Genomic DNA, 25,057 nt, shown 5'->3' on the forward strand with positions numbered 1-25,057 from the left:
CTATCTATTATCTCATACTTAGAGACAGAAAGCAGATAATATATTTATCTATAAAATAATAGTAAAAATTATAAATTTTATATAATTATATAAATCATGTGCAATTTATACAATTAAATCAATGAATTACACAAAAATGATATTTATTATACATAATACATAAATTATGTAAGTATAATTATAAATAATATAATTTATAAAATTATAAAATATATACAAGTGATATATTTGACCAAATGCTTCATATAGTGATTCAATCTAGAATAACTTTCTAAAAAAAGTCCAAAAGATTAGGCTTATCTCAGGGATTTTCTGTCTAACACTTTTCCACAAAGGTGAGCTTCTTTTTTTCTCCCATACATATGGGAGTGCATAGCAAAGTAATAATCAAGAATTTTAACAAGAGACAAGTGTACAAAAATTCCCCTGAGATGTGGATACTGGAGCAAAATGAGGAGTATACAATGATACTGGGTTATTGACATGTAGCTAAAAAGGAAAGGGAAGAAGTCAATCTAGGTGACATTTGGTAGTTTCCTATTTTAACCAATTATTTTTGCTATGAAGATGCTAAATTCTTTTCCCCCCTAGGTGCTGAAGAAATGCAAATGCTGTTAGCATCTTCTAAATTTGGGTCCCTAAAATAAAGTCCTTATTTTTCCATACTAGTTAGCTCTCTGCTGGCAGCTTTCTCAGGGCAGCTAGATGGCATAGTGGATGCCGTGCTGAACCTGGAATCAGGAAAATCTGAATTTAAATGTGACCTCAGATACTTATTAACTATATGACTTTAGGGAAGTCATTTAGCTTTGTTTGCTTTACTTCCTCATGTGTAAAATTTGTTAAAGAAGGAAGTGGCAAACCACTCCAATATCTTTGCCAAAAAAAACTCAACTTAAGTCACAAATGTCAGACATGACTGAAATGAATTAACAACATTGATGAATAATGTCACTAGTGTTTTTGGTTTTTTCTTTTCTTTTCCTTTTTTTTTTTTTTTTTTGGTCTATATGTGATTATTCTATCTGATTGAGAATCATACCTAAGACATTACACAGAATGACACAATATCATAATTAGTAAGGATATTATGGATCATCTGGTCCAAACTATTCATTTTACAAATGAAAAAATGAATCCCAGGGAAGGGAATTGATAAGTTCATGGTCCCATAGGTAAATATAGGCTGAGAGCCCAAGCCTTCTGATTCTGTGTTCCCACGGAGTATAATATGCCACTGACTAAACTGTTCAGGCTCTTTGATTTAGCTATCTTGGTATTAAGGGTCAAGCATTTTATCCTTATGATATAAGTGGAAAGTGAGAAAAATAGCAATAACAAAAAGGACAATTTCCTAACCTATAGTCATCTATTATATGGTTTCAAAGTTTCAGTCCCAAGCATATTAAAAAGGTATGAGATAACCCAATGAGACATATCTCTATCTCTATACACACATATTATATGTGTGTGTGTGTGTGTATGTGTGTGTGTGTGTGTGTGTGTGTGTGTATCCCCCATTGGTTTATCACCTCATAGATGCTTATTAAGTTTTGGATGAATTTACTTGAGTTGTTTGATAAGCTTTACAGAATATATCCCCAAAATTCTTTACCAAGGATAATTGAGTTTTTATTTTCATTTTTGAAGAATGTATTTTTTTTTATTGGAAAGAGTGAGGACAGGGAAATCTAGCAAAAGTATTAAAACATAAAATTCATAATCCTATTTAAAAATCCTTCTAGCTTTTTACTTTTATTACTTTTCCTTGCTTGTAGCTTAGTCTCAACCTTCACAAATTGGCCTCTATTTCTCTTCAACTTATATTTCTCTCATGATAACTTCAGTGGAGAGGTCTTGAACAGTCTAGAAACATGATTAAAATTTTATTCTTTTATGATTATCCTTCAGGAGTTCAATCCCACAATCAGATTTTCTAAATATGACTCTTAATAATCACCCTGGGGCTAGGTCTTCTTTTCTTTGGGAGATGGTAAACCACAAGTATAAAGAGTATTCAAGCAAGGTAAGGTGAATTATTTAAATCTATGAAAATAAAATACTTCCTTGAGAGAAAAACATGATATTTGGCTTTCTAAAAATACTCAATATGATAATATGTTCTTGATGTATAAAAATTACCTCCTTCTAATAGGTAAACAAAATAAATACCTTTTGTATGTTTTTGTCCCCTCTCCTCTCCTGTCCCCTCTCCTCCTCACTTCCTTCCTCTTTGTCCTTCCCCCCATGTCTGTCTGTCTATCTGTCTTTCTCTCTCTGTATATCTCTGTCTCTGTCTCTCTCTCAATCTGAACTGAATTTGGATGGAATTTGGGATGGAATCCCAAATATCTACAAAAGTCAAATGTTTGAGAATACAATACAGCTCATTTTAATATTCTTCAAGTTCAATGTAGACATTTTATATACAATAATTCTGGTATTTTTATTAGTAGTAGAAATTAGTAGAAAATTTAGTAGAAAAAGTGGACTAAGAGTTTAAACATCAACTTCAGTGCTATTATTTAGGCTTGGTAAGTTTGATAAGCAGCTTCTCATTTTTAAAAAATCTCTATCATTGATGAGTAACCAATGAAATTACAATAAAAGAAAATATGATTACACACATATATTCTCAATCAAATCCCTTTTAAGATCACTTACTCAAAAGCTACCTTTGAATTTTCTGTCAGATATAGATCAAGAAAATTTATTGTTAGGGACTACAAACAGAGAATCTAATCACATTGGTCTTCCTAGTAAAATTTAAATTATTACTATTGAAATAATATTACATCAGAAATGAAAAGATTAAATTTTCTATTCTTATCTTAAAAAGAAAAAATGGAATCTTTCTGTTAATTATAAATTAGCAAGGACATGTTCCTTTTTTTGTGATTATGAGAGTTTATTTAATCTGTCATTTTACTAGCTTGTGTAATCAGAAAATATATGAGAATAGTGAAGTTTTCATATGGAGATTAAAAAGGTTATCACATACCAATAATTTTCAGAGCAAGATGAGCACCTGTTAAATCTTCAGGAAGACCTCAGGTGAGTGTAGTTAGGGATCTTGGCTTAACAGTATATGTACCTATATTTATATGTGTAAAGCACACCTTTTCCTGTTGTGGCATATTCTGGTTGTGCAAGGCTATGCAATTAATTTTAAGTCAACATGCCCTGGAAACAGAATTGGTCATGCCATTTCTGAAAACTATCAAATTACAGTACAAGTTGTCTGACATGGTTCCAACCATTGTTTAAGTGCTTCAAATTATACATGGTAAGTGCTTTTCTTTCTTTCTTTTTTTTTTTTAAATAAATTAATTTTCGTCATAAATAAGTCTCAACCTTTCTATGACTATTGCATCAGAACAGAATTGTAAGAACATTTCTACACTTGCATAATGAAATATATGATTTTTCTAGTATTTCAGAAGCAAATCTTGGTACATAGGAAGAGGATCTATTATTTCATCAGTGTGGAGAACTCTGAGTAACTCCAGTCTCTACCAATGTAAATTGTTTAGTACCTAAGTCCTAAGGAAGTTTTTTTGTGAGCAGATAATGATTAAGTGACTCCTCCATAGTCATATATCCAATTTATGTTAAAGTTAAGATTTGAACTCATGACTTTTGATTCTAAGGTTGGCACACTATCAGATAAATGATATTGTCCCCTTTATAAAAACAGTAAATGTTTTTGAAAAAAATATATACTTTTTAGCTTTTGTGGGAAATATCAACATTCCTTTGTTGAGAATATCATATTAGCCTTATCCTTTGCACATATAGTTCACATAGAAGTAAATAAATTTGCTTGGCCAAATCACTCACAGTCCCATTTATTTATACCTAGATGGGACTGTTTAGTCTACCTCTCATATTTTACAGATGAAGAAAATGAGTTGCAAGAAGTTAAACAATTTCCCTGAGTTATACAGCTGGTTTTTGTCTGAGGTAGTAATCAAATCCAAGTTTTGCTGATTACAAGTCTAGTTTTCTTCTATATAACATTACCTTTAATAATTTGCTGATGCTAAATTATTATATCATATAGATACTATAAAGCTACTCAGGTAACACGCATTTAAATGCCTAATATATGCCAGGAATTGTTGTAAGATACAGCACACACACACACACACACACACACACACACACACACACACAAATATACGCATGCATGCGTATGTGTATATGTATATGTATGAATACATATGTGTATATGTCTATACATATAGGTCATAGATCTATATAAATATATGAAGTTTCAACCATAAATGAGGAAGAAAAACAATGAAATAATTGATATTGTATGTTGTGGCATAATAATGATCAGATTTGGCTCTAAAGAAGAAATGGATTAATCTATATCCCTCCTTTCTTTGGAGAGATAGGGATCTGTGAGTGTAGAATACTACATACATTATGGGATTAAGTCTAGGATAAATAATGTTTGAATTGAATGAAGAAAATTAATTTAATTTAATTTAATTAACATTTGATTTCCTCAGCGTCCCTTCTCTGATGCTTCAACTGCTTTGTTTATAAACTATGGTGTTTTAACGAAATTATTTCTGAGGTCTCTATCTACTAGCTCTAGGAACCATGATGTTATGATTTGGATTTTGAAGAAATTCTTAAAAAGTGAAGAAATATAAGAGCATCATAAAAATCATAGTAGACTTCCTCTTCATTAATAAATTTCTAGATAGTTGTAATCACATTTGAATAGCTTATTGTACTCTAGGGACCAATAAGCTACTTTGACTCCTTTCATCTTCACAATTATCTTTCTAAATATGGTAACTCATAATAAAGATTTGGAAGTACATAATTCTGGAAATAGATTTATGGTAAAATCAGCAATTATAGATTTAGAGATTGAAGGGAATTTAGAAGTCTCTGAGTCCAACCTCTTAATTCAAGTCTGACACTGGCTATGTTAACATGGGTCAGTCAGTTTACTCATCTGCAATATGAGAGGATTGAATTTAGAGCTTTTTGGTTCTAAAACTATGCTTCAGTAAATTCAACCAACTTATCTAAGTCTAATATTTTATGTAGTGTTCCACACTCACACTCATCTCTTTAATAGATAATTTACGATATTTCTCTTTTAGAGCCAAAGCTGGTAATTATTATGCCACAATATTCAGCATTGATTGTTTTGTTATTTTCCTCCCTTATTAATGCATGAAGTTCCACAAAAAGCAGCAGTCCCTGCCTTTAAGGAGACTGTATTTTAATGTGGAAAGATAGCATGTAACATGAAACTAAAAGAAAATAGGCTGCAGAGAAATTGAAAACAGGATGTCAGGAGATGTCCAGGAAGAGCAATGAATAACTAGCATTAAGTTTGTATTAGATCAAAGATTCTTAACCTAGGGTCAATATATATATTTTAGGAATCTATGTCTATGAGAATTCTCAATAGTCTATGGCTGGATTTTAGGAAGTTGATCAATATTAACTAGAAAGATATATCTATTTCTTGATTTAGATACTAAATTCATAAACATCAGCGACAGTAGTTATGGATTTCCCTTTCTACAATGCTCAATACCACTCACATGGGAAATCAGGTATTTAATAATTATTTTAATTGATAGTGAGTTACTATCTCAGTTTTTGAATTCTTGGTTTGGGCTGTGGTCTCCATTAAAAAACAAGCAAGTTAACAAAATAAAACTTAAAAAAATTAGCAAGGAACAGACAGGTGGAAATGGCTAGAGCTAGAGGATAGAATATTGGACATGGAATCAGGAATACTCATCTTCATAAGTTCAAATCTAGTGTCAGATATTTATTAGAAATGTGAGCCTGAATAAGTCTCTTAACTCCATTTGCCTCAATTCCTCAACCATAGGAAATGGAAAAGGAAATGGAAAATCACTGCAGTATCTTTGCCAAGAAAAATCCCAAAATGGGATCATAAAGAATTAGACATTAGAGAACATAAACATGACACAAGAGTTAAGAAAAGTGAGGAATACAACTTATATAAATTGGGAAAACATTTCTGGAGTTAATATTTTTTGATGAAGGTGGCTGGACTTAAATATAGATGTAAATGCTTATCTCCCTTTTGTCTTATTTAGTTCTTTGGGACATGAACCCCAAACTAGGAGAACTGAGACAGATTCAGCAGAATCTACTTCTATATAATGTAGTGAAATAACACAAATGGACAGGTTATACTTGAAATCAGAAGACTTGGGTCTAAATTCTGCCTGTCACATATACCAATCTAGGAACTTGGCCAGATTCAGCTCCTTTTAGGATCTAGACATCCTCTTTTGTTGCATATTTTGATATTTATAGGTAGATAACATCTAAATTCTCCCTGTCTGTCTTTCTGTATATACATATATATGTATATATAATTATATATACATGTGTATAATAATAGATAAAACATATATAGAGTTATACATAGCTTTTCTCTGTTTCTGACTCTCAATGAATCAATCAATTAATAAATATTGTGCTTATTATGTGCTAGGCACCTTGCTAATGACTGGGGATATGAAAAGTGATTTAAGACAGTCCCTACCCTCAAGGAGCTTACAATCTAATAGGGTAATGGCAGGCAAACAAATATATCCAAATCAAACTATATAGAAAATACTTAAACATTAACCGAAAGAAGACACTAGAATTAAAAGAAATTGGGGAAGATTTCCTATAGTGTCAATTTAAGGAAACCAGAGTTCAGTAATAGGAAGAGGAGTGTTGCAGATATAGGGAACCAAATCATATTTATGTATATACATATACACATGCAGAAAGAAGAGATTTATTATTATTTCAATTGTACAAATATAGTAAAGGTTTATTTTTCCTTTTAGGTTTTTTAGTGCAATTATATCTATGTGTATATATATATATATGTATATATATATGTATATATATATGTATATGTATACATGAAGACTTGCCTTCTAGTTTTAATCACATAAATCTAATAATAATTTACTTAGTTTACCTTAGTTTTGTTTTATTGACTTAAGGCATTAAGATTTTTTCCTTGATAAGATGGCCCTGCCTAAGACACGGCTCCTAAATTCTCTAATTCTCCATTTCTTACATGTAAAATGGGGGAAAAGCACTTCCATAAAATCATCTTCTAGATTTTTATATACTGCCCTTATATCTCTCTGAAGATTAAGTCCAACATCTCCAGGTTCCTTCTGGATATCTCCATCTAATCCAGTCCAAGAGTCTATACTTTGATCATCAGGGTAGTATTGATAAAAAAAAGAGTTGGAGAGAGGGAAGCTGAGAAATAAACAAAATATTAAAACAGCAATAATACCATCTCATTAATGCTATCAACAATGTCTAGTAATGAAAAAAGTTCTCATACTAAGGTTTTGACCATGTAGATAGAATGGAAGGCAAATGGAGAGAAAATGTGAAGGAAGAAAATTTGGAAATTGATGGGTATGGGAATTTGTGTAATGGAGAAGGACCCTGTCCCACACACTGTGTGTACCCCCATTATCTTCTTATTGCTTACATAGGCAATTGATGACCTTTTTCATACTCATTAACTATTGACCTGAGCACTGTTTTCCTGATCTAGATTTTTCTTTTTGCATCCTCTCTTAATCTCTCTCTTTAAAAACAGTTCCTTGAAGCTGAAATGTCCTTCCTATGGAATTACCCACTCTGTTCATTTCCAACTGTTTTAATTCTGTTCATTTTAAAAATACAGATTAAATGCAAAATCATCTATGGGACTTTCTCTAAATTCCCCAGGCAATCAAAAATAATCTTTCCTGACCTTTTGTAGAACTTCTTTTGCACTCCATGCCTTGGTCATATTTTTAAGCAGGTAGGTGGCACTGTTGTTAGAGTGCTGGACCTGAAGTCAGTCAAGTAAATAGGAGTTTAAATTTTACCTTACTTATGAGTTTATGTGATCCTGGAAAATTCATTTCAATTCTCAGTTCCTCAGTTTCTTCATTTATAAAATTTACCTCTCTCACAAGGTTATCCTGAGAAACAAATGAGATGATATGTTTTTGAAAACCTTAAAGTTTTATATAAATGCTAGCAATTATTAGTTTACTTTCTATTATTTGGATTTTTTTTAACTCTCCTTTCCCATCCCTCCCCCCAAAAAAAACCCCACAAAGTACCACATTGTAAATTCTATAAGGCTATTTAATATTTGCTGTAATAGAATGAGATGGAATGAAATAGTAAAGGATATTGTTTGTGCCCATAAACTTTGAAAGTTGAATCTGCTGTAGAATCAGCCAAACAGATGGGAGATTAAAGGTGTATCAAGCAACTTTTGGTACAAGCATGTCAACTTTTTTCAATGAAGAACATTTTATGAACTTGCTCCTTGATCATCCTCTTCTTACCTCTAATACTGCTGTTTACTACTCTGAGATAGTCTCTTTTTACTTGTTTGAGAATGATCTGGCTTGTTTGTGGGCTAGGAATGAAAAAAAATACAAGCTGAAAAGAACCTCAGGGATTATTTAGGACAAGCCCAGAGAGATAAGTGTAGTTACTAAATGGCAAAGCTAAGATTCAAACTGTCACTTTTTGATTCCAAATCTCATTAGTAAAGACATATGGACTTATTCTTATTGGAAACAGGGCTGTGAAAACTGGCAATGGAGAATTCTAAAACATTGCACATTTAGATTTCTTCCCAGGTGGTGGAAAAATATCTAAAGAGTGCAGTTGACATACTAAAAGGAAGTTTCTTGGAGAACTACTATACTCTAGCTGTGACCTTGTTCTAGTTAACATTTTTTATTGAGAGAAAATTTTATATTTTCTTTTCTTTCTTTTTTAAATGAGTTACCCACATCAAAGTACATTTATTAAAAGCCCAAAGTTCATAATGCCAGACATTATAAGCAATTATATAAGTATGCAAGAAAGTTACAGGAGTGAAGTTTCCTATAATACCACCACCATAAAAATATGACTAGTTTAACCACCAAGGGGAACTCATGAGCAATTTTTTAGATATGGATAGCAATATTCTCTGTTGCTATGGTAGCATTTTTATAGTTATTGAATATACATGGAAGTTCTTTTGTTCTCCCGACTCTTCCTCGGGAGTATGTTTTGAACTGTTCATGGAAAGCTTGCTCCCCAAGTTTCACAGTCTTAAAAAGTAGGAAAGAAGAAGTAAATGAAGGAAAGAAGAGAAGGAATATGGGGGAGAGAAGAAAAAGAAAGAAGGAGAAAAAAGGAAGAAAGACAAGAAGAAAAAAAACAAGCCCTCATTAACTGCTTAGTATGTACTTTGTATATTGTTCTTCATTTTTGAAGAGGGCCTATGACATCATGGGTGATGTCTTTATTTATACATGTGATTAGTCTCAATCTCTCTTCTAGAATCATCTAATTCCAGTAGCAAGACAAAAGTCAGGACTGTTGGCAATGATCCAGAATGTACTGGATGACATTGGAATCTTCAATGTCTGAACTGCCTGATCAGATACCTTCATGGCAGTTGAAATAAATTATTCTGATCCACACATTCTGCTGGTAGAAGATCCATTCTGCTTGGGGTAGACATTGTTCTAACTCACCAATGGGTCTGAGGCTTATTTGTTGCCCTCAATATAGTTTAATCCATCTCCTGAGATGTACTAAAGTGTGGCCTCTGTGTGTGGCACTGTAGTAAGCACTTTACAAATGTTATCTCATTTGATCTTCACAGATGCCATACAGGTAGATATAACTATTATACCCCTTTTAAGGTAGAAGAAATTGAGGCCGATATAGGTTAGGTGATAAGCTCCAGTCTTACAGATTTGTTAATGTCTGAAGTGAGTTTTGAACTCAAACCTGCCTGAATCTAGACATTGTGCGCTGTCCTTGGTATTACTATCTCCCTTTATTCAAAGGTAGTGGATACATACAACACACCTTTTCCTAATAACATGATTTTTCTATCTGTATTCTTTTATTAATTGCTCATGATTTTTCTATCTGTATCCTTTTATTAATTGCTGTTTCTTCAATAAGAATTAATGCATATAACACCAGTCCTCTTTCTCTTTCTCTGTCTTGCTATCTTTACTCCTAGGCCAATCTTTCTGAGAAAAAATGTATATTTCTCATTTCTTCTTATTTCTATGAGCACATTAAATAACACAGCAAACAGCCTGGGAAAAATAGAGGGGAAAGGCTTGCATATTTTTAACAAATTATAACAATAGTAAAATAAAAATAAAAGTGATACTTTTCACTAAAATAGATGTTTATTGATTTGTTGATGGCTGAATAAATTACGACACTTGACTATTAAGAAAAGTGGTAACTGAAGAATTCAGGCAAGTTTAGATGGATAGGAAAGGAATCAGAAGGGTGGGAACAATTTTTAGAATTTAGTAGCTTCAGAGGACTCAGAATGAAATATGTCTCCATTTCAATAGAGAGAGAAGTGGTAAACTATAAGTTCATAAATAGATATATGTTGTCAGACATGGCAAATATGTTAATTTTTATTGGTCCTTGAACAGTCTCTAACCAATTCATTTACTGAATTTTCTCATGTAGGACCCTCCTTTATCAATTCAGATTGTCAACTGTATAACTTACAGGTTTAAAGCATTGATTATGGCCATCAGAGTTTAAATGAGTTTTCTAGGATTACATTGTATAGGTAAAAGGCATGATTTGAATCCAAGTGATCCTGACTCTTATTCAAATCACTATATAATACCCTACATTGCTTCTCTAATTTTGCCCAACATTACCCTTTTGTATAGTTACTTCTTTCTGACTCTAGGCCTGGAACTCTCTGCTACATTACTAGCTTCCTGCAGCCTAAAAAAATAAATTTAAAAATTGTTGTTTAGTTATTTCCAATGGCTTATGACCTCATTTGAAGTTCTTTGGTAACAGATCTGGAGTAGTTTGTCATTTCCTATTCCAGCTCATTTTACATATATGAAAACTGAAATAAATAAGGTTCAAGTGATTTGCCTAGGGTCACTAGCCCAACATTAGTAAGTGTCTGAGGTCAGATTTGTACTAAAGAAGATAATCTTCCTGACTCCAGACCTGGTGCTCGATTCACTGCTAGGTGCCTCTAAAAATTCTCTGTCTCTCTTTCAATAAATATGAATATATATTTATATTTATAGATAGATATAGATATAGATATAGATAGATATATTTTCATCCATCCATTCATTTATCTATCTATCTAAAGGGCTACTAAATGTGAGAAAAAATTCATATCATTTATACTCAATAATTTGGTAAGAGTTGTGAGGGTAGAGGGGGTAATACAGTGGAGGAGAAGGGCTTTCTCTTTGTCATTCATTCCTTCTCCCCTCCCCCCTTCAATGTCTCCAACTTGGCATCAAATCAGAGAATGTTTTGTGAGTAGTAAATAGGTGGTCACTTCAGAACAAAGATTTTGTTATCTAGCCCTTTTGGGATTAGTCACAAGTCCTGAAACTTGGCAGAAAAGTAGATGGTAATTGCGTAGCATTTAAAAAGTTTGCATGTTTATTCAAAGCTTATAGGACTTAATACAAATTGAATTAGTTTTAAAACTAGATTGAGATCCCTGAGAGAACAAACTTCCTGATTCTTCCTGGTTTGAATAATTTATGGGAATGTACTCTTGATCTCTTTGTTTTTGTAAAGAAGTACCACAAAATCAGGAAATCTGGAGGGGAGTGGGGGAAAAAAAGGCAGGGGGCAGGAAGTGGGTGGGGGAGGAGGGAGTGAATGGGGTTGAGAGAGACAGAGAGAGAAAAAGAATTAATCACACATAACAAAAATAGTGTGGATCAACCTCCATTTGGATTTTGGGAAAACATACCCTATACCTATCTTGGTTCTTGAATCATGCATTTCTGTCATATTAGAGTCAGAAGTTGAGTGAAATATATGTCCTTTTGGTTTTCTTTTACAAAAAGAAAGGATGAATATACTATTAATTGGAATTTCTCTATATTTACTTGATTTGTTTGTTTGTTTGTTTGTTTGTTTTGTTTTGCTATATTGAAGCTTTGTCGGTTTTTGTTCAATATTCTACTTTGGCTCCCAAATTCAAGGGAAGCTCAATTAGATGACCTCTACAACCCCTTCTGATTCTTAGTCTATGATTTTTATGATTCAATAGATGTATTTTCTATTACCTATGTATCTACCTTAATTGTTCATGTTGTTTTGGTTTATTCATTTCAGTTGTATCTAACTTTTTGGGACCACATCTGAGATTTTCTTGGTAAAAATACTGGAGTGGTTTGTCATTTCCTTCTTCAGCTTATTTAATAGATGAGGAATTGAAGCAAATAGAGCTAAGTGATTTGTACAGGGTCACATAATTAGTAGGTGTCTGAGGCCAGATTTAATATCAGGGAGATGAGTCTTCTTTACTCCAGGCTAGGCACTCCATCTAACACATCACCTTGCTGTCCCCAATTATTAATATCATCACACATTTAATATTTTGTTTGTGTATATTTTGTATTTATGACAGGCAACAAGGCTGAGGTAGATAGAAAGATGATCTAGAAACACCTACTTTCAAATCCCACTTCTGAGACATTCTATTTTTGTTAATTAAGTCACATACCATCCCAACTCTTTAGACCAAAGCTTCTTAAACTGTAGGTCTTGTCCCCATACAAAATAGAAATCATGAAAAATTTGGCAATAATAAAAAGTATCAAATATACTTCCAAAATTTAATTTTTATATAAAAATAAATAAGCACATCCATCTCATTAGTATGCAAATTTGCTTTTGTCTTTAATAAATGGTAAATGTACACCAAAGAATTGTTTTAAAATAAATTTCTTTATAATTTATCAGTAAATGTTTGATTTGAATACTTATTTTATATACCTATATACCTTAGGGTAGCATAAAAATTTCTCTGGTGAAAAGTGGCAAGAAGAAAAAGTTTAAGAACCCCTGCTCTAAGCCAGGGGAAAACAAATTATTTGTCTGCAAATGAGCAAATAATAAATATATGGGGTATGTAAGTTAAGAAACAAAATCAAGAATATCACCTAGATACATATATAACAAAAGAGAAAAAAAAAACTCGCAAATTTTTAATGGTGAAATTCAGGATGTAATAATAATAATGATAATGATGATGATGATGATGGTCATGATCAAGTAGAAAATTTTTGTAATATAATCTATTAATGAAAGTAAAATACTTTTTTTCCAGTAGGCTAAAATTTTGATTAACTAGGATTCAAAGTTTGTTTTCTCTATCATCAAAATTAATTGCAAATGCTCATCTATTAATGTGAAGGCAGCTAGGTGGTACAAATGACAGAGGGCAGGGCCTGACATTAAGAAGATTTATCTCCCTGAGTTCAAATCTTTTCTTAGACACTTACAAATTGTGTGATCTTGGGTAAATTTCTAAATCTTGCTTTCCTCAGTTTTCCTATATGTAAAAATGAGTTGGAAAAAGAAAACTACAAACTATTCTAGCATCTCTGCCAAGAAATCCCCAAATGGGCTCATGAAGAATCAGAAACAACTGAAAAACAAACAGTGCTGATTGTAATGAGAATTAATGCATTTCATTTTTGAAAATCTTTTCACATAGATACTGCCAAATAGTAGTGTCAATCTATAAACTGATCATATTAATTTAATGTGTGCATTACATGAAAGGCATTTATAGAATCAGATTTTCTACTTGATATTTTATTTTTTTTGTATGTCATTACATGGAAGTTAAATAATTTTCAATTGAAGTTTAAATGGGAATTCCTTAATTATAACATAAAGTGGATTCTGAAATTTGTCAGTTCTTTATGTGTTTGGGTCAAGTTCTGAAAAAAGTTTCTGTAACTATAGTTTGAGCTCTAAAAATATATATTCATTGCAAATTTGTGCAGGAATGGACATATTGCTTTTTCTCATTTTGACTTTGATATCACAAGACGTGTTTAAATTACCTGTGATAAAAACAATGTTAATTAACAATGAATCGATATTACCACAATGTAAGTCTTGCATTTAAGAATGTTTTGACTTATAATTTTAGTTTTAATTCTTTAAAAAATATCAGTTACAACAAAACCTAAGTTTAAAGTTAGTTAATGTTACATAATTTTGGCCGAAAGTAGATTTCATTCAGAAAATTTCAATCTTAACTTGTAGCTCAAAAAGTTCAATAGAACTTTTTCTCCCTCTTCTTTTCTTATTTTGATATGATGTGTGCTAGTAATAAAAATAAGTAAATAGAATAAAATGTCTCAGTAAGTTAATATGCATACACTTGAAATGCTGCTGAGTTAAAAACCTCATCATAGTGATTTGTAGTTTGTTGAGCAGCAGTGTGAAATGATGAGAGTACCACATGTGGTCTCTGTTGCAACTACTCCATTCTGCTTTTGTAGCATGAAAAGTAATAATAGACAACTTGTAAATGAATGAGCATGACAGTATTCCAAATAAACTTTATTTATGGACCCTGAAATTTGAATTTCATATAGTTTTTGCATATCTCAAAATATTCTTGTGTATGTGTGTGTGTGTTTAACCATTTAAATATGAAAAATATTCTTAGCTATCAGCAGGCTACTTTTCCTGAAGAGTAAGTAATTCCCCACCTCTCCTTAAGGTAAATCTCTAAGTCTATAGATTGATAGTTGTTCAAACCTATCTAACTCTTTGTGACTTTGTGGATCACAGCACACTAATACTGTGCATGTTTTTTTTTTTTTTTTTTCCCCTTGGGAATGATGCTGGAATGGCTTGCCATTTCCTTCTCTAGTGGATTAAGGCAAACAGATCTTGATCAGGGTCACACAGCTAGGAAGTGTCTGAGGTTGGTTTTGAACTCAGGTCTTCCTGATTCCAGGCTCAGTACTCTATCCATTGAATTACTCCAACCAAGTAAAGACTGGCATGATAGGAAGAAGAGAATAACTTGTTTTAAAAGCTATGAAGGTAAATGAAGCAAGCATTGTGGAGTGCTTACAGCTTGGTTAGACACTGAAGATGACAAAGCCATCGCTATTCATCTTCACTTTTGTCTTGCTACTTGATTTCAATTTTTCTGGAAGAGAGTGAGGCAGATGATTATGCTGCTTTGCCTCACTTAAATCCAATTCACGAACAAGTCAAGACATTGCCTTTGATATTATTGGTACTCTTTGAAATAAAGGAGAAATAATAAGTCAGGTGAAATCCAGGGCTTTTGATCATGAGCTCAAAAGCAGTACTTCTTTTATTCTCCCCAACTCTGGGCCAGTACAATCCCATAAATTGGTATCATCAATTCACAAGCTCTAACTAGGATTCTTGGTACTTGTGGCTCAGCTAGAAATAGATAAGAAATCATTGCTAGCTCCTCAGAGTAGTCTTCAGACTGTTAGAAATATGCTATAAAGATTTAAAAAAAGACTCAAGAATGTGTGAAATAAGTTGCTTTACTTATGGTTCTTACAAGAAATAGGCAATCCACCCAGGGGCAGATCTATGCTTATAGAAGAACCTTTTATTTCCTATTTTGAAGTGCAAGATCCTTGCCACATCATGCCAATTGGCTGGGGATGACAGACTTCTTGGTCCTCCCATTGCCATATTCCCCCTCTCTCATCATATAGCCCATGTTCAAAAATGGTGGAAAATTCCTCCTTTGAGGAGGAGAAGTTAACATTAATTAACTCATTAAGCATGCATACTTACTGCTTGTTTGGGAGTGATTTTTTTTTTTTTTTTTTTTTTTACCATTTTATCAATTCAGTGGCTCACCATCTTGTTTTGTACAACTAACTTGGTCAATTGCTGTGACCTTTCCCTATGTCTTTGTCCCTATATGGAAATATAGTTCTATAGGTTTCTGAAAGACCATAAAGTCTGGTGGAGAGTTCAGGTATACCTTTACTTGTCCCTTTAGTTCCCAGTTCAACAGTTCAAAAAGAAGGAACAGTAGCAGGCTGCATTCTCTTGGCAGTATATAAGGAACAGTAAAAGTGGAATAAGTATCTAGAAGTCCTCAGGTTCCCCCCCTTTCTGATACATATGGAGTTAGGAGTCCCAGGATTGGAATTCTGTCAGTCACAAGAAAAGAGGAAAATTCCAGCAAGCATTTTCCAAGCTACAGTTGAAAGATCAGCATTGGAAATAGTGGCTCTACCCACATAGAGTATTATACTCTATCCTGTGGAGGCTCCATCCAAAGGAAGATAAATTTTGATTGCTGAAATATTACACTACAGCTTGGGGTTATAGGCTAGATTTCTTTCTTACGGACCTTGCCTTAAAATTAAAACTACTCTGATTCTCATAGAAAAATAGCTCCCAGGAGAAATACCATTTGGTCATTAATTAGGCCCAATCAGGCACAGAGTGAATGGAAATAGCAAATGTTTCTATTTTGGCTGGAAACCTTAGGGTCTCCCATTCTCTGCTTTTCTTTTTCTTACTTGGGTTTAATCTCTGATTGGGGATTGCTTCAGTCAAACTGAGACCTGTTTAAGACCTTAGCTTAAAAAGGCCAAGGCCTTCCACTGTACCCAGGGCCATCTCCAGTCATCCTAATATAGGTCTTCCTGTTGAACCCAGATGGTTCTAGAGGAGAAAGTGAGGTTGGTGACTTTATACAGCCCTTCTTTACTCAAATCAAACTCATTCATGTGTCATTGCACTAGGAGAACAAAGGACAAACTACAGCAGCAACATAATCTGTTGCCTAAGCCTTGCTCAAAATCTCAGCCATACATAACTTGTAGGATAAAATGAAGTCCTAAGGATTATACTTACGTACAGGAGGTGGCCTTCTCTTATGCCTATATCTGCCAAGTGAATTTAATTGTATGGCATCTGTCAATTACTAAATATATGTATTTCTTTCCTTCATCTCAATATTATACATTCTTTAACAGGATTCCTATTCCTTTCTCAAGGAAGCTCCATTTTTAATATCTTACCATCTTGGTTATATTTTTCCATTTCTCTTATTCTAATTGCTTATGGTACCCAATAATTTTGAAAATCAAAATAAATTACTTCTCTACTCACCTTCAGGCTGGATGGAATATAGCTTCTGTTCCCTTCTGTCTCTTCTGGCTTTTTAACCACTTCACATGTCTTCATTGTGTTATCCCTATTCCAAAATATATTGTTTCATTTTTAATGAGGTATGAAATTTAGCCTGAATGTTAAGTAACTTCCTTCTTCTCTTCTCTTGATCCTTTAAGATTATATCTACAGATTCTTATGTTCTGTTTGTCCCTTGATGATTTCTTTTTGTTCTTTCATTCAACTTTCAATAAAATTTATTATTATAACAATAAAACTCTAGAAATCCAAGATGATTTAGTCATTGTTTAGCCTCTCCTTAAAAATTGTTATTATTTAATTTTCTTGCAAGTTGAATGACTTGTTCAGCTTTGTTTTGTCATGAATGATTCATATATTTTGTTTTTAATATTCATATTTTTTCATTGAATACTTTAAACTTTTTCAAAATTTGTTATTTTTATTACATATAACATATTTATATAACAATATATTTAATATAATAATATAAACATATACTACCACTTTGTTTTGAGGAATAATATATTCTATAACAATTATTTTATTGTGCCTTCAGAGTAATATTGTGTTATTTATTTGAATTGTTTCCTTCATAGCTAGATGTCCTTAATCTACTAAATTGAATATGTTGGGGGGGTGATGTGAAAATTGAAAGTGACTGGTTCTCTAATCAAAATAATCTTTCTCAGGAAAGGATTGATTTCTAATGCCCCTTTTATGGCTATGGGAGACTATTAATGATAAAGTCTTCAATGTTGGGTGTGGTTAGTAGAGGAATTGATAAAAATTAATCCCTGAGACATACAAGGCCATCTAGACTCTGATAGAGATCAGTTTAGCTCCCAGATTCCATCTCCTGGGGAGGTCTTTATGTTTAGTGATGTCAAACTCCTGAGGTCTATCCTTTATGGGATTCTCCAGCAGTCTCACTTTGCTATGTCCCCAGTCATGTCCCTGAAGTTAAATTTTCCCCATAAAACCTACTTATGGGCCTTTTCATGGCTGCTGCCTTCCTTTGAGTCAGCCTACCTGGGACTCTGTCTTGTGGTTTCTTTTCCCTTACCCCTTACCCATACCACCATGGTATCTCTCCTAACTAGACTATGGAATTATGCTTCCCAATCCTATTTCTCCTTATAGCTACAGGCTGTCAAGTCCCTTTCAGAATTTAGCTTGCCAATTAAGGACATCCCCCAACCTCATGGGGGGTTCCCTTTCTAGTGAGTAATTGTGAGTTCCCCTGAGGAACTTGTCTTTCACATGCTCTTCCATTCTATTTCATATTTACTGTTTCTGGTGGCTATGTATCCCTTCATTTTGTCTGTAATCTATTCCCTTAAGTAATCTACCTTTTGATGAGACCCTGAATATTGTTTTGGACCAAGAGAAACTAAAAAATTAATCCCTGAGGCAAGCAGGCAGAAGGTTCTGTTAGAGATCAGTTTAGTTCCACAGTCCCATCCTTTGAGGAGATGGTCCAATCTGAAATCCAATTTATGTCAAACTCCTGAGACCCACCCTCTGTAGAAATCCCAGTCATGTCTTTGAAGTTCCATTTTCCCTATAAAATCTACTTATGAGCCATGCCATGACTGATATCTTCTTTTGGGTCAGCCAGCCATGGCACTCTGTCTTGTGGTTTCTTTCCCCCTTCTCCTTTGCCATGCCATGTGGTATCTCCACTAACTCAACTATGCTTCCCAACCCCACTTCTCCTCCTTACTGTTGACTTATTCTTTTAGTCCCTTTCAGGATTTAACCTGCCAATTAACGACACGACTCAACCTCGTGAGGTGTTCCATAGAGGAACTTGTCTTTCATATGTTCTCCCACTCCATTTCATATTTACCACTCCTAGTATCTATTGTATCTCTTCATTTTGTTTGTAACTTATTCCCCTAAATAAATCTACCTTTTGCTAAAGAGAACGGCCATTGTGAATTCTTCACAATAAAAATTCCCTTTTATTGTCTTGCCTCAGTTCCCAAATGTTCTGTCAATCCTGCAACACCACCCCTCCTTCCTAATCATCATGATCCAGATAAGGAGAAAGATCTTCTGTCTTAGACATCATGATTCTAGCCCTTTCCTACTTATCAGAATGTTTGATGCCCCCCCCCCCCCATTCTGTCGTTGTTCTTCTTTATCCCAACTTATCAGAATGGCTTCTCCTTACCTTGTCAGAAAGGGATTGATAGTCTGTTCCTGCTCTCAGTGCTCTGACTCTGTCCCTGCCTCAGTTTACCCCCTGGTAGCTTAGAGCCATGTGCATATATACTTCATGGGAAGCACACATTAGCTGCTGGATGCTTTGGACATCAGCCCTGGGGCATCATGAACCCAGCACAATTTCTCCCTTTCAAATAAAATATTAAAACCTCTTTAATCTCTATCTTGCCTCAGTTTCTCTGGCATTACAGACTAATCCCAACTTTTGGTGTCTGCCATCATCTGATGGCTATATCACTCACATCAATTAACTTCTAGCATTTTTGCTTGTTCCTTCCTAGTACTGACATGTTTTTGTGCCCCTTGTTGCAATTTTTTTTTCCTTTCTATCAGTCAGCAGAATCAATATTTTCCATTAGATCATAGAATTTGTCAGAGTGAGTCAATGCCTTTGGTGAACCAGGCATTGACCATCTCCACCATATTCTGAATCACTTAGCCTGTGAATTTGATTATAATGGCATTTCAAGTCAGGTGTATGTATGTGTATATATATATATATATTATATATATATATATATATATATATATAATATATATATATATATATATATATATATATATATATATAGAGAGAGAGAGAAAGAGAGAGAGAGAGAGAGAGAGAGTGAGTTGTGGAGGATAACTAGTGAGTGCTACTATTAAATTCATCCAATATCATTCCATAAATCTTTCAACTTGTGTGATGTTTCTAGCTTATTTTTCAGTCTTAATCAGTGTAGATTTGATAATGTTGTTGTGTGAAAGTTGAACCCTAAAAATGTTTTGGAGTTTCTAGCTGCTATTGTGAGATGTCTCAAAAGAATTTGTAGGCTTAGATTATCTACAAATTAAGTAGAAAAGATTCTATTATGCTTCTAACAGTGATTAATTTCCAAAGGTGATTTTTAGTGATTAGTAGGATACAACTAAGTTCTTTTAGAGGAGAAAAATAACCTAGAGGTTGACATTTATAGCTTGGCCTTCTGATTGGATACCGTAACTAGAGTTATGATAATTTTGTCAATGGAAGGAATTCAACAAGAATCTACTGGAATAAAAACCCAGATAGACTAACAAAAGGTGCATTTAAGGAAATAATCCCATCAATGAAACTTCCAGATTACCTTATCAGTAATTTATATAAAAATCCATCCCCTTTCATGTTAATGATCCTCCCTATAATCTATCCATTTACCAAGGATCTGGGGACTTTATTCACCCCTACCAATATAATGTACCATCTTTAGAATTTGTGAAGTGGTAAAATCATCTAAAATTTATAATCTTTCTAATCACATGACTACCAATGAACATTTTGGGATAAAACAGTGACATAATCAAATATGTGTTTTAAGAATATTTTGATAACTGGGTATACTACAAATTGGAAAGGAAAAAAAGGGGGAAATTAGAATAGCTACTGGATGGCTATTATAATTCTGTCATGCAAAAAAGAGATAATTGAGGGCTGAGAGTAGAAACTAAAGAAAGAGGAAAGAAAAATGAGAGATATTTTACAGGTAGACTAAGGAAATGAGGAAGGAAAGAACCTAACTGTTGAGGTTGGGAAGGGGGGACCCCAAAGACCAGTGTTGTGAAGTCTCTCAAAAGAATTTGCAGACTTGACCCTATCTCCTAATCAAGGGACAAAGTTTTATTGCAATTATAATTGTAACACCTTTACAAACAGACTGAATAACAAGGGAATTCAGCAGAGAAACAGAAGCAAGAAGAAACTTTTATCCAGCTTCTACCATAGATAGGGTTAGGGTGTCATGGTTTTCGCTGATCAGATTATTACTGACAAAATTACCAGTCAGCAATGAATTGAGGAGTTATTTTATTCACTATTGTCTCAGGAGTTTGATCTGTGGGAGTTTTCTAAGGCCAGAAACTATCTGACTAAGGAGTGGTCACACATTGCGTATGGGGGTTTCCTGGGACAGAATCCAAAGCCAGAAGATTTAGGACTATTGACTTATTATTAGAACAGAATCCCCTTCACCCCCCTCACTCCTCTCCTGACCTCGCCAAGGTCAGGGGACCATAAAATCATATTATATCATAACTACAAAGAAAAGTTTGTGGTTGAGTTCAGATATTTATAGTATCACAATGGTTACTGCATATGTCTAATCCAAACCTTAGAGCAAGATTATTGTGGAGACATGAAGTTCTTCCTAGACCACTTGTCTACCTTTAGTGTCTTATTTTATGAAAGGTACATGGCAAAACCTATCACCCAGAATTGCTCATTTTCCCTTCAGAATATTGATTTCTTGTTTACTAGCTTCTCCTCCCTCCAATTTCTCCTTTTTCTCCTGCTTTCTCTTTTCTCTCTTTCATCTTTCCTTCTTTCTTTCTTTTGGTTGTTTTATTTTTCAAGACATTAAGTCTAGGAATATCTTTATCTGATCTGTATATATACTTTTGCAAACACTTTTGATAATAATATTGTGCCACAGTTCCCTTTTAGTGTCCTGACCCAGTTTCTCTAATTGTCCTATTTAGTTATTCTACCTCAGGTTATAGCCTTTCCCTTTTAATGTTTGATGAGATAAAGGTTTTATATCTTTAGACTATAATCATTCCTTCTTAACGTTTGACAGGATAAAGGTCTATCTATTTTAGACAACATTAGAATATCAGTAAACTCTCCAGTACCTCCCTCCATTATGTCATCCTAGGTGCCTTTCCTCATTAGGTTATCCCCATGCAGGTACCTCCCCCATTATGTTATTGTTCTTGTTATCCTATAAAAGAGTCTTGCTGTCCAACATTTAGGGATAGATTCTTTGAGATGAAAGTCTCATTCAACCCTGGGACCAAACATGGATCATTTGGTCCCAATAAATCTCTCCATTTAATAAACTATTAAATTATTCTCTAATCTCTGTCTTGCTCAGTTTCTCTGGCATTACAATAAGAACATTAACCCTTTCTCTAACTCTGTTACTTCAGGTTGTAGTTGAGCTTTGCTAAGCATGAGCATATCTCATACAATTGAAAAAGGGAAATATTTTTTACTCTCTTTTTACAAACAGCAATTAGCCAATTAGCATTAAGTAGAAGGTAAGACAATTAAATAAATGCAAATCTTTCTCCCTATGACTTGTATTGCTTATTTAACCTTCAAAGAAGGCTAGAGAGGGGCAGCTAAGTGGCACATCGGATAAAAGGCTAGCCAGAACACCAGAGTTCAAATATGGCCTCAGATACTTAACATTTCCTACTTGTATGACCCCTGGGGAAGTCACTTAACCCCAATTACCTCAGCCAAAGAAGGCAAGAAATGTAATAGGAAGTTAATGAATACTTTATGAACAAGGAGAGACAATGCTTCTAGTTGAATGTATAGAAAAGAAACAAGAAGGCATATTTAGTTTGTCTGAGGTTCCTCATTGCATCTAAATATGTTAGACCATCATCTTGTTTCACATCTGATCCACCTTTCAGTAAATCCTGTCAACTCAAGTAGGCTTGCCTTAAATAGCACATTATTCAATATGTCTTAAAGTTTTCCTGGAATATTTTTCCTTCCATAAGCCTCTTTTCATGCAAAAAAATTAGGAAATGCTGGATAAACCTTTTGGTCAGATTTCCCCCCAAATTCTTCTCAGGCACTATTTCCTGTGGGATTTGGCTAAGAGACAGCTGACAATCTGTTTACAGAAAAATTCCTGAGAATAATATAAGCTTGAAGATACCCATATTGGATTGTTAAGATGATGTTCTATTATAAACTGTATATTGTTAGATTTTTTTTCTTATTCAACTGGAAAGAAATCAATTAAAGTCAAGGTATATTAGCAGCTGAATTATGCTTTCCACATATTAGGAGAAAGCAGAAGGTGTCATGTGTATGGCTTTACCTCTTCTCTTCCCCTTCAGGTCCTGAATTTATTTATGAATAATGCATTTTGGTTTGAGGTAGGTGGAAAGGGGGACTAGTTCTTTACATTGGTGATTATTCTAAAAAAAGGAAAGAAAATAAACAACAACAACCAGTAATCAACATACAAAGCATTCTAGTAATCTTAATTATTGTGAATAATTGCATAGTCTTTTGAAATAAGAGACAAAAAAAATAAGATTTTTATTGGAGCCCTTTCTGAGTTAGATTATTTCTAAACTATTGCTGCTACCAAGCTTACTTGATTGTATGACAAAACATTTAGTACTAGGGTGTGGTGAGATATGAATAGGTACACTGTATTGATTTTAGAGCTTCAATTTAGATGACATAAGCTGATATGGTTGATTTCCCTGTTTAGTACAATTGTGAAAGGCTAAATTCTTTTTTTTTAATATGAGGAAAGACTAAGTTTCAGCCAAGCTCACAGTCTTTCTGTCTCCTGTCTGCTTTGGCTCACCACATTTTTTCCTTTTGTTCTGTAATAATTTTCTATAATTTACCTGACTTATCTATTATCAACACTCTTTCCCTCAATTCTGAGAAAAACTGATGCCAAAATGAATTTTTCATTTGTTAAATATTTACTATATGCACATATTTATTCTTTTTTAAAATAAAGCTTTTTATTTACAAAACATATGCATGGGTAATTTTTCAAGATTGACCCTTGCAAAGCCTTCTGTTCCAAATTATCCCCTCCTTCCTCCCATGCTATGGGCCAGAACTTGAAACAAGGTGTTAACTCATTTGAGTTGATGGAAACAATGCTTGTGTGCTTAGGATTTAGACCTTTGGGAGAATTCATACCTTAGAGCTCACACCTTTGAGAGTTTACACATTGGCTCACACATTGGAGTTCATAAGTTTGGGAGATTCACCAGTCAGAAACCTATAATCCCACTCAGAGGAGAAACTTTGGGTTCACACATTTAAGAGATCATATATAAGAAGCTCTTAGAGCTTCAGTCAGTCAGTTAGTCAGTTGAAAAAGATTGAAAGCCAGAAGTCAGACAGTTCTGGAGATTGACAAACTAGAGACTGCAGTCGGGCAGAACGAAAGATTTAGTGGAGGAGAACCAAGATTCAGAGGGAGCTGGAGGTGACAAAGGATAAGCTGTAAGAGCTCTTGGAACCAAGCAGATAGATAGGCCACTGAGAAAACTAACTGGGCTATTTTAGAAGAGACAATAAAAGATTGGATTTTAACTCCTGGCTGTATTTGAAGTGATTATTGATCTGAACTGAAACTAAGGCTGCCTCCAGAAAACCTCCCCAAGAAACCTGCTCCCAGAGAGAACTATTATATATTAGAAAAGAAGAGAACACCACATCCCCACTCCTTCTCCTAGATGGCCGGTAGTCCAGTACATGTTAAATATGCTAAAATATATGTTAAATCTAATACATTATACATATTTACACAGTTATCTTGCTGCACAGGAAAAATCAAATCAAGAAGGGAAAAAATGAGAAAGAAAACAAAATGCAAGGAAACAACATAAAGAGTGAGAGTGCTACACTGTGGTCCATACTCGGCTCCCACTGTCCTCTCTTTGGGTGTATACGGCTCTCTTAATCACTGAATAATTGCAATTGGTTTGAATCATCTAATTGTTGAGAAGACATCATATAGTCTTGTTGCCATGTATAATGATCTCTTGATTCTGCTCATTTCACTCACCATCAGTTTATGTAAGTCTCTCCAGGCCTTTCTGAAATTATCCTGTTAGTCATTTCTTACAGATCAATAATATTCCATAACATTCATATACCATAATTTATTCAGCCATTCCCCAATTGATGGGCATTCATTTGGTTTCTAGTTTCTTGCCACTACAAAGAGGGTTGCTACAAACATTTTTGCATATGTGGGTCCCTTAATCTCCTTTAAGATATCTT

The 25,057-nt window shown here is 33.7% G+C and overlaps 1 protein-coding gene across 5 annotated transcripts in view; it reads right to left on the bottom strand.

The window, feature by feature from the left end:
- LOC127561834 (cysteine-rich secretory protein 2-like) overlaps positions 1–17,103 on the bottom strand; it is a 45,307-nt gene extending 28,204 nt beyond the window's left edge. The window contains exons 1-2 of one of the 5 annotated variants that reach the window (XM_051997124.1): positions 17,011–17,093; positions 7,914–8,009 (exon numbers count right to left, since the gene is read on the bottom strand). Coding sequence is in view for 2 of the 5 variants with exons in the window: in XM_051997122.1 (XP_051853082.1) it covers positions 7,097–7,231; positions 7,796–7,823 (163 nt within the window). In the remaining 3 variants the exon portion in view is untranslated. Of the gene's footprint in view, positions 1–3,001; positions 3,295–7,096; positions 7,232–7,795; positions 7,839–7,913; positions 8,010–17,010 lie in introns of those variants that run through there. The other 4 variants (XM_051997122.1, XM_051997126.1, XM_051997123.1 and 1 more) reach the window with 4 other exon arrangements.
- Positions 17,104–25,057: the final 7,954 nt, after the last annotated feature.

This window comes from Antechinus flavipes, chromosome 4 (assembly GCF_016432865.1).
Source record: "Antechinus flavipes isolate AdamAnt ecotype Samford, QLD, Australia chromosome 4, AdamAnt_v2, whole genome shotgun sequence".
Classification (NCBI taxonomy): domain Eukaryota; kingdom Metazoa; phylum Chordata; class Mammalia; order Dasyuromorphia; family Dasyuridae; genus Antechinus; species Antechinus flavipes.